This window comes from Sinocyclocheilus grahami, unplaced genomic scaffold (assembly GCF_001515645.1).
Source record: "Sinocyclocheilus grahami isolate Dianchi unplaced genomic scaffold, SAMN03320097.WGS_v1.1 scaffold1290.1, whole genome shotgun sequence".
NCBI lineage: Eukaryota > Metazoa > Chordata > Actinopteri > Cypriniformes > Cyprinidae > Sinocyclocheilus > Sinocyclocheilus grahami.
This window is the reverse complement of record NW_015506469.1, coordinates 172429-183309: the sequence shown is the minus strand read 5'-3', so window position 1 is coordinate 183309 and position 10881 is coordinate 172429. Positions and strand designations below refer to the sequence as shown.

The 10881-nt window shown below is 40.8% G+C and overlaps 1 protein-coding gene across 1 annotated transcript in view; it reads left to right on the top strand.

Moving 5' to 3' along the window:
* The first annotated feature begins 752 nt into the window (after positions 1-752).
* LOC107568894 (coiled-coil domain-containing protein 148-like) overlaps positions 753-10881 on the top strand; it is a 72204-nt gene continuing 62075 nt past the window's right edge. Inside the window, exons 1-2 of the mRNA XM_016254887.1 lie at positions 753-762; positions 1069-1190. Of these exons, the coding sequence (XP_016110373.1) occupies positions 1146-1190 (45 nt within the window). The 5' untranslated portion in view covers positions 753-762; positions 1069-1145. The remainder of the gene's footprint in view (positions 763-1068; positions 1191-10881) is intronic.

The following is a 10881-nucleotide window of genomic DNA, read 5'->3' as shown; positions in this document are numbered from 1 at the left end:
ATTTTCTCCTTTTTAATAGTTGCCAGTAGTTTGTCAAAATCAAAGAAAGATTTTAAGATGTTTAAAAATAAAAACTTGAGATTTACATAATTTCTATATAAATTAATTCGGTAAATTAATGAATTTACACCGCAGATAATACTGCCAGCTGGACACTGTGTGTGTAAAGCTATTCAGAGAAAAGCTCACTGTGAGTGATATAACGTTAGTTAATTTGGACGATCGAAACGGATACAAACAATCATGGCCTCTTCTGTCTTGTTTGCATCTGTTCTCTTCAAATAATCACGTCTTGTCAAGTCACATTTATTTACACAGCGTTTTATTCAATACAGATTGTTTCAAAACAACTTCACATTAATAAACAGGAGAATAACAGGGTTGATAAATTCATCCAGTAAGAAACGACTTGAATTTTAGCTGGAAAGCAGCGACAATTGTGCGTTTCATTTTAGTTCAATGACTCAATATTACAAAGTCCATTAATTATAAAACAAGTTTATTCAGCTAAAATCTGTTCAATGCTGATTCGATCCAGTTTAGTAAGAGTGTCGATGTTGCAAAGTTAGTGTTATTATCCAGCTCTGTTCAGTTCAAATTTTGTTCTCATCCGATAATGCCAGTGCAGTTAAATCAAAAATATTACTGAATATTAATTGTATTTTAAACCTGTCATATACATTGCATTGATTTGACATTTTATTCTCCTGAATTATTCACAGATGAGTAGCAGAGTCACAAACCACTGCTCTGAAGACACAGGTAGGCAGCTGTGATCAGACTTTAACATTTTATCCAGAGAAATGATCTGTCGGCACCAACTGTCATTCCTTCCCCTCAGCAACTTCGACCTGCAGAAAAATGTGTATCTATAAGGGTAACACTGCCTGCAGTGTCACTTCTGTACAGACATTCTTGAATTCTACAGTTTAGAGTTATTCTGTGCACAGACTATAAATATAAAATCAGATAAAAACTATGTATTGACTGACATTTAATTGACTACATTTAACCATGTATTAATTACATGCACAGTCCTTTGATTTACTTTTTTTTTTAATCACCTAGAAAAGTTGCCTCGAAGAATACAAGTGGGTCTGGGACACTCAAAATGTAAAGTGGTCCAATATGAGCAACTACGGGACATGCTAGAGGCCAAACGCCTTTCCTCTCAGCTCTCTCAACAGAAGGTAATGAATGTGTTGGATACCCTTTGTCATGTCTTTGTTACAGTGCAGAAAAAAGTATTTTGGCTAGTTTTGCAGGCGGAGTCCATTTTCTTTGATCATTTATCTCCTATAAAACACTAAATTATTTAGATTTCGTGGATTGCGATGGTCCAGCAATCATCCTTAATGAGAGTTCCTAACCTTTTTGGAGTCAGCGAAGGTGCTGTGAACTTTAAAATTCACATTTTTGGTCATACAGATAGGAGTAAGGCATCATTCAAAACTGTGACATGTCTACTTTTATTTGTGTACACTCACAATAACAACAGAATGTTTTACTTTTGGAAAATAACTAAACTGGATGTGCTTTGGATGTGCTTCGTGAGCATCTGTCTGAAAGTGTCACAAAAATTTACCAAAACTTAGCATATACTTGCCTCACAGATAAAAATATGTCTATAGAATGTTTGGCATGTCTACTTAGAAATGTCTGCATACCAGGGGTTTCAAAGACCACCTTTCACTAATTTTTTATGGTCTTATTTTCTTCTTCTTATATAATTTAAGAGTTTTGTGTGTAGTGTAGACACAGAGTTATAATGCTGCAAACCGTATTCTTTTGCAAGTAGTTACTAGAGGGCAGTATTGCACCCAATAAGAAATGCTGCACAGAGTTATTTACTCTGTACTAAGCACCAACCCCAGAGTGAAACCATCAGAGTCACCCCTCGGACACATCAGTGGCTGTCAGTGACACTATCCACTTCGGCCAAAGTCCCAAGCTACATACTCAAAATAACTTACCTGTTAAAGGCTGACAAAGAAAGCCCAGTTCCAGGGCAGAGCTCAAAGGCTTGGAATCAGATAACAATGTGATTCCTTTAAGAGGATATGGACAGGCATCTAGGATTCATCATATTACCAGACCCTGGCCTGTCATCTAGGTTGACTTCATACATCTACTCCTAATTCTCCCAGGGGGGCTACAGGATAGCCAACAACCTTTCTGCCTGAGGCAGAGGCTCTGACTTGAGATATGACAAAAAGGCAGTGGAAAGGTAATTGAGAGGAACTGGCAATAGACACCTTCACTGTACCTGAGATGGAGACTTCCCGTAGGATCTCTCTCTCCAGATCCCTCGAGCTGGTAGACTTATACCCCCGCAGCCCAGTCAGATGGGAGACATTGTTAAGGTATCACTGAAGATACATATGTAGAGTGGGACCCAAGGTGAGAATCAGGGCCTTAACCAACTCGGAGAAAGGGTACGATTCTGGCAGCATGTGACCCTTACCATAAATGGATTATAGAAAGTGCACAAGATGCTTAGGGTGTGCGCTTACCATAAACATGAATTTTAGAAAGCACTCAGTGCCATTATAGAGGCCATGAAGAGGCCTAGTGACCTGGTATGACTGCAGAATGGAGTTCTAGGGAGTGGAATACTCGACTTTGAGTAAGAGGAGGACTCACATCCTCGACCTTGCACATAACCCAACTCCTGAGAGTAATATGCTCAAGGTGATGCATCAAACCGTGAGGGGGCACTGTTGCTCACAGTCCATCATGAGGGCCGAAAGGACAGCCTAACAACCTGATATGAGTGCTTCACAGGCCTAAAGAAGCAGAGCACTCAACTTTTAACCTGTTAATCTGCACCTGGACGCGGCGCACTGAACGCTCTTTGTTTGCACGTGTCAATGTTTACGAATAGATTAAATGAAAAGGGAAATAAATAATCTTAACAAACTATATATATCATTCTAAAGGTCTAAGCCTCAAGCATCAAAGAAAGATCGCTGTTTTTCAATGGAAAGCTTATAAAGAATGTATTTGCTAAATTTGTGTAAGCAGTACACATCAAAACATGCATAATCAAAACCCAGTACGTACCAGATTCATCGTAATAACGAGTCATAAACGCATCCACAGCTGTAAATCCCAGTTTAGTTAGAAAGGTAAGGGTCCACTGAACAACATCCCATAGAGCACTTTTAGTCCAACGAAACAATAACGTTGTAATATGGATGGTAATTCCTTTGTTTACGTCTCATTTCTTCGGGGACAGTTATTGTTTGTATCCATTATGGAATAATTTATGCTCAAAAAACTGCATCTTGGTAGTAAAAATCAACATGGTTTTGTAGCATACAGTGTCACAAACAGAATAAGACCATCCACTAAAAAAAGTCAAAGATACGTGGAATATTGTTTATTTGAATTCTGGCTCTCTCTCGTGACGGCTCATGACGCATGCTGTGCAGCCTGTCATCTGTTGGAGGCGTAACTTAGCGATCGGCTTTTTGCATAAATAATATATTTTTTTTCAACATTTTTCATATATGCGTGTGTGTTTTGTGGGGTATGTGGCTGTATCTGCGTGATTACCATCAGTATGACCGCACATCAGCGTGTGATTACTGTCTGTATGACAGCTATCAGTGTGAATGTGGTCTATATGAACGGCCAGTAGAGTGTGATTATTGACTATATGGCCGGCCATCTGTATGATTACCATCTGTATGACCAGCCATCAGAATGTGATTACTGACTGTATGAGCAGCTATCAGAGTGAATGCTGTATGTCTAGCAATCACAGTATATACTTGGCATACATAGTTAATTCTTTTTTTTTTCTTATTTCTTTTTATTACTCAAAAATGATTCTTATTGTATTTTTCTAGTGCTCAAATAAATCACTTATACGATGTATAAGATTCTGTCTATTGTTTTATAATTGAAAAACTATGCAGTGGTATGTATAATGACAAAAACATTAGACATAGTCTCAGAAAAATGGTTGCAGGAATCTCATTTTTCATGATATCTTCTCCAGATTTGAAATATAAACTCATGAGACATGTGACTTTCAACCCATTACTTTTCTGGATTGCTCCAGGACTGATTTCATGTATTTTTATATGAAATAAAAAACTTCTGTGTGGTACAAGTTTTTTTCAAGGCACTTCAGTGTCTATAACTTTTTATCTTTTTGAGCATTTTCAACTCTGGATGATGGATAGTAATGCCCAAAGGGTCTTATTTCCAAATACACCAAAATTGTGTGTGTAGAACACTAAAGTCAGGAACTGTTACAATTTTAAGTTAGGTAGGTCATTTTCAGCTGTGAGTCCCAAAATTGTGGGTGCAGGTTAACAGGTTAAAGTGAGAGGAGAACTCACGTGCTCAGAAGGGCACATGTTGGGGCTCCAGAAGTGGCATACTCATAGGAGACCCTCCAATTAAGGGGAGTACTGCCAACTCAACCATAAGGGCAGTCACATGATGGGAGCTCCCGGGAACAGCATGCTCAAAGTGACCCTGTAATAAGGGGAGCAATGCCAGGCTCAAACACTGAGGCGGTCATCAGGGAGGCCACACAGGAGGCCTTAATCCACTTGGTATAGATGCCTTTTGGAGCTCCAGGGTAGCGGAGAACCCAACCCTCAGAAAAGAGAGGGGAACTCAGACACTCATCCTGGGGGCGGTGTGCTCATAGGCGACCCACTAGAGTGAGGAGAGCAATTCTAAGCTCAACCATAAGAGCAGCCTAACAGGGAGGCAAAAGATGTCCTAACAACCTGGTATGGCTGCCTCACGGAGCTCCAGGGAGCGGAGGATCCAACTCTCAGAAATGAGAGGGGGGGCTCAGACACTCACCCTGGGAGCGTGCTCATTGGCGACCCTCTAGAGTGAGGGGAGCACTGCCAAGCTCATCCATAAGAGCAGCCTAATGCGGTGGCAAAAGACGGCCTAACAACCTGGTATGCTGCCTACAGAGCTCCAGAAGTGGACTCCTTTGCTCTTAGATCGAGAAGAGAACTCACATGCTTGCTCGGGGAGCAGCAGGCTCATAGATAACCCTCACGCAGTGAGGGGAGCCAAGCTCAACTATAGGCAGTGGCTGTATACAGAGCCCTGAGAGTGGAGTACTCCATTTTTAAATCGACAAGGGAACTCACATAAAGGAAAGGAGACCCGGAGGGCCTAACAACCTGTGGTTGCAGAACTATTCTGGGACCTTGATGACCAAGGAGGCTCCTAAAGAAGCCTAATGACTTGGTGTCAAGGTCCCAATGCACAGGGCCTACAACCCGACTCTCCGACAGAGGAGGCTCACAGAGAACCATACAACCCTGAAATGAAAGTGTAGCAAATTAACTCAAAAGGGAAATGTATATAAATAATTACAATTAATTATAATTAATTACAATTATTTACCTCAGCTGCCAGTAGTAACTGTAGCAGAATAAATATTACAATCAACTAATCTGTTCGTCTAGCGAACATTCAGTGTAATTTCATATCAACTCTAAGAAAGGAAATTTTCTTGGCCACAGAAAATAACTTTCTTACAGTAACGCATTAGAGCATGTAGCTATAGATTGGATCGTAAAAGGTACACCAATGACAAGCAGGACCAGAAACTGTGTGTAATTCGACACTATTCAAAAACGGTGACAGAACCAGAAACTCATGTAATTTGTGCACAAAAGTTTTATTAACTGAACACCAGCACATAACTAATCTAAACAAACAAACATACAATCACTCATACATGGGGGAGTAGAAGTGGATAAATGAAACCATTAGAGAAACCAGAGAATGCAGTTATGGAAAAGGAGTCAGTTAACCACCTGAGTAAAACCATCAGCGCCGTTTTACAACAGGGTCTACAGCTTATTCTAAACCTCTGTTTCGTTTAGTTAAATGTACGATACTTGCATTGCCTTGGCTGTTGAATGAGTGTCTGAATGCAGTCTCAGATGAAAGTCTTCACGTTCTTCCGGGCTTGAAGCGTGATGACATCCAAAGATGTTACTCTGACTCAGTGGTGGTTAGGAGAGTTTTCTCCCAGATGGAAAGTGATGAGAGAAGAGCGCAGAGCTAAAGAGACATCAGCTGAAATCCGAGGATCTTTGGTGAATGGAAAGACAAGGCTGCAGCCTGGCACAAACTAAGAGGTTTTTAGAAGACTTCTAGCTCAGCATCCTCATCTTCTCAGAATCTAAAAGAACTGCCATGATCTGGTGATCAGTGATCTTTAAAGTGTAAGGGGGTTACACCCTCGGGATTTGAGTGAGCCAATGAGGAATGGTACCTTTGGAGGGAAATTTTACGATCCTTTGTCTCTAGCAGAATATTCAAGATTCTTATAATACTTATGTTGCATAGGAATCAACATATAATATACACTCTCATTTAGATCATGAAAATACAAATTCAAAGATACCACACATGGTATGGGTGAGGTTATATTAACTACTGATCTATCATAACGCATGCATAACACAGTATACCATACAAAACCACTATACAAAATAGTAGTGATACACACAATGTTCTGGGGTTGTGCATGATCATTTACAGAATGTTTTTGCTATGAATTAATGAAAGAAGTCATTTCCTATAACAGTATGTGTCTGTTTTAAAGGGAATTAAGTAGGAGGGAAATTCTCTCTACATACTTTAAAGTTGTAAAGTTTATCTGGTCTGGCTGAGGTGTCTTGGTTACCATGGTAACCAGGGGCCTGGGGGTCATTCACAGATGTCTGGTTGTTGGGTGTTGGATTATTTGTTAAATATAATGAATAATTGTGTGTCTGATTTGTCCAGGCGCTACAAACGTAAAGGCACACAGCATGGGCTCCCGGGGTGCTCTTATAATGTCAGGTCCCTTCCATGCTCTGTCTATAAACTCTGTGAATGGTCCGACTAATTGCCTTGGCAACAGCAGGACTCGAACCGCGGGCGATAGGCAGAGAATTCTCACCGTGACCGTAATGCGCAGCATGCATTCATCGCTATGAACTATTCGTCGCTATTCAACTCCTACAAGAGGCAAATGCACTCATGCAAATGCTGTCTACAATCTCAGGTAAATGGTGAAGCACTCGCCTCCCCTTTCAGTAGTTCCACGAATGCATCACGATAAGCACAAGCCGCCTCCTCGTGAGTCAAACATGTTCAATTGACACTTATCCACAAAGAAATGAGTGCAATGAGCACATTCAACTCCCTCGAGAGTTGAACAAGCTTGCTTCTTACCTTCACACACAACACACAGGTCGTGTGAAACCTCGAGTTTTAGAGCAAAGCCTCTAAATCAGAATCAGAATTAGAAAGAGCTTTATTGCCATGTGTGTTTACACACACAAGGAATTCGTCTTGGTGTCAGGAGCTTCCAGTACAGAAAGTACAAACATAGTGCAGACGTAGATATAATTTAAGGTAATAAAAACACTAATAATAAAGAAAATAGATAATACATTATAAATAACAATATAGTAATAAAATATAGAGAAAATGAAAATGTCAGTAGACAGAATTGTGAATGTGCATATGTGCTATTTACAGATGAAAGTTTTGATGAGTTATTTACAGTTGTACAGTCCTGAGGTGTGTTATGTGTTGTTCAGGTGGGATATGGCCTGAGGGAAAAAACTGTTCTTGTGTCTGGCCGTTTTGGTGGACAGTGCTCTGTAGCACCGGCCAGAGGGCAACAGATCAAAGAGGGAGTGTGCTGGGTGTGAGGGGTCCACAGTGATTTTACCAGCCCTTTTCCTCACTCTGGAAGTGTAAAGTTCTTGGAGGTTAGGCAGGGGTGCACCAATAATCCTCTCAGCAGTCCTGATTGTCCGTTGTAGTCTAATGATGTCTGATTTGGTAGCTGAGCCAAACCAAACATTTATAGATGAACACAGGACAGACTCAATGACGGCCGAGTAGAACTCTTTGAGCAGCTCCTGTGTCAGGTTGAACTTCCTCAGCTGGCAAAGGAAGTACAACTTCTGCTGGGCCAATTTCACAATGTGATTGTCCCACTTCAGGTCCTGAGAGATGGTGGTGCCCAGGAACTTGAATGAATCTACTGCAGCCAGGGGCGTACATTTCGTCTAACAGTAGAGGGGGACAATAGACACAAAATTTCTCGAGCAATTTTTGAAGGGGACACAAATAATACAGCTAAAATTGTACTTGTAAGGATATGTATTCACAGAGGAATGGCTCACTACTATTAGTGCAGCAGGGAGACCATACCAAATTAGACAACACCAAGCTGTTGTGGTCGCGCCGTGACAGTGTTCGTGTCCGTTGTAGACATTACTATCCGTCACAGTGTTGCCAAGTCCGCAGTTTTCCTGTGAAATTGGGCTACTTTATCACTGTTGCCACGGGTTGTTTTTCTTGTCTGCAGGTTGAATTGACCTCAATAACGTGTATTTGAGTAGCAATTGGGCGGGTTTTGTTATGAAAACCTGGCAACCCTTTCCCTCAAGCAGGTAACGTTATTATTGCTAACATAGCGGACTCATTGAAAAATACATTGGCATCATCTATATTAAAGAGAAAATAATCACTTCATATGATGTTTAAGTGAATAAAATAGCCTTGACAGCCTTACTGGAGTTCCACAACTATTGGCTTTGTTTTCTCTCACTGGACCTGTGTGTGTGTAGGTGATGTAAAAGAGGAAAGCAGGCATTTGGAACAAAGCACTGTGAGGCAACACCTTCAGGGAGGCAAAAATGCATTCAGGGCTTAATGCAGGGGTCACCAAACTCGGTCCTGGAGGGCCACTGTCCTGCAGAGTTTAGCTCCAGCTTGCCTGATCACACCTGCCTGGAAGTTTCAAGTATACCTAGTAAGACCTTGCAGGACACTGGCTCTCCAGGATCGAGTTTGGTGACCACTGGCTTAAAGGGTTAAACCTGTGAAAATGCAGATCCTGTTGTAAAATAATAGTGAAAATCACTTTTTAAAACTGTTGTTCCATTATTACCCCTTAGCAAACTTGTCAGTGTCTTGCCCCGGAGGCAGTCGTATGCAAATGCATTTGCCCGTGTGACGTCACTGATCCCACAATATCCAAACAAACCGTTTTTGGAAATCGATTAAATGGTTTGTTTATAATGAGGAGGACATTTTAAGTTATGAAACTTGCAGGATGTTTTAACGGTACAAAGACCAGTTATATGTCAACAGGTCGAGGCAAATTTTATTTCTCATGTCATGACCCCTACTTGTTAAAGGGGTCATATGATGTTGCTAAAAAGAACATTATTTTGTGCATTTGGTGTAAAGAAATGTGTTTATGCGGTTTAAGGTAAAAAAAAACACATTATTTTCCACATACTGTACATTATTGTTTCTCCTCTATGCCCCGCCTTTCTGAAACGCGTTGATTTTTACAAAGCTCATCGGTCTTAAAAGCGAGGTGTGCTCTGATTGGCCAGCTATCCAGTGCGTTGTGATTGGCCAAATACCTCAAGCGTGTGACGGAAATGTTACGCCCCTTGCCATATTGTGATGCCTTGTCCCGGCCTGAGCGATGAGACAAAAACATTAAAACCCATTATAAACAAGGCATTTGTTGCATCCAGTGGGGACATAATTACGGATTATAATGACTTATACTGTCTTTTTACGCATTGCATTGCATCGCGCCACGTAAACATAAAACCATGTCTGCATTTGTGATCAGAGAAATGACAAACTACAAATGCTACTCTACACTGCTCAAAACTCGCGTTTGAATCGTCAGTGGCAAATTCTTTAAATATAAAAAACTTACTTACAGTCTGTGAGTCAGAATAGCCGGCATTGTAGTCTACTCTACCAGGATCAGGAAACAGTCCTCTATAAAATGCGCTGGACACATCGGAATATTTGGGTTGAACTGTTCTGGAGCAGTGTAGTAAATACAACTTAACCGGTCATGTCCACATGGCAGGCTAGAGTGAGCTTGAGTGAGTGGCGGCCGGTGGGCATGAGAAAGTGAAGTTGATGTATTTCCTCAGCGACCAGCACGGATCAGCTCCAGGCATGACGAAGCAGATATCGTCCTCTTTTGGAAGGCCAAACAAAGTAGTTTCGCTTTCACAACGAAACACACAGCGCCTTCACAACATGGCGGCGGCGGCAGCAACAATACTACAGCGAAAATAAAAGTTACGCCTTCTTTCTTTGCGTGAACATTTGGGCGGCGTTATGCAAATCTTTCCACATAGTGATGTAGACATGTGGGGTCGTGTTAGAACGAGCCATTTTATGTAGGTGTGGCTGACTCTGAACTTTTATAAAGAATACCTCTTTGGATTTGAGACTTTAGTCTCTGCAACTTTACAGATCTTTATGCACCAAGAGCTTGTAACACTCCAAAGAGAAAGGAAAAAATTTAATCGCATCATATGACCCCTTTAAAGGTAGGGCAGGCAGTTACTGCACTCTTAGTGCCATCTAGTGGAACTACAAAAATAAAGCATGTTTTGAAACAACCTTTGCAAACGCCCTTCGCACATCATGCCTCCCCCAACTTAACATCACAAATGGGTCTATAAAAGTGAAGGCATTTGTCAACATGTAAAAGTAGGCTACTTTTATTAAATGGCCCATCATATTAGGACTACTTTTAACTTAAAATTTAGCTTGCCTGTTGAGAAGAAACATCCAGTTTCTCCATCTTGTAAAAACACTGCAATTGTTTACTCTTGTTTTACCCTGTTGTATGTCTCTGTGTATTTTGGCAAGTCTGCAAATTGTGGATCATACATCTGTAACAGAATCTGAATGTCTTTTTCCACACTTTGGACTGAATGCAATGATTGGACAAACATTTTATGGTCCTGAGCCTTCCATGTGTATTCCATTTTGTTTTTAATCACTGCTTTGAATTGTTACAAATTTTACAAATCACATTGTAAGTGCAAA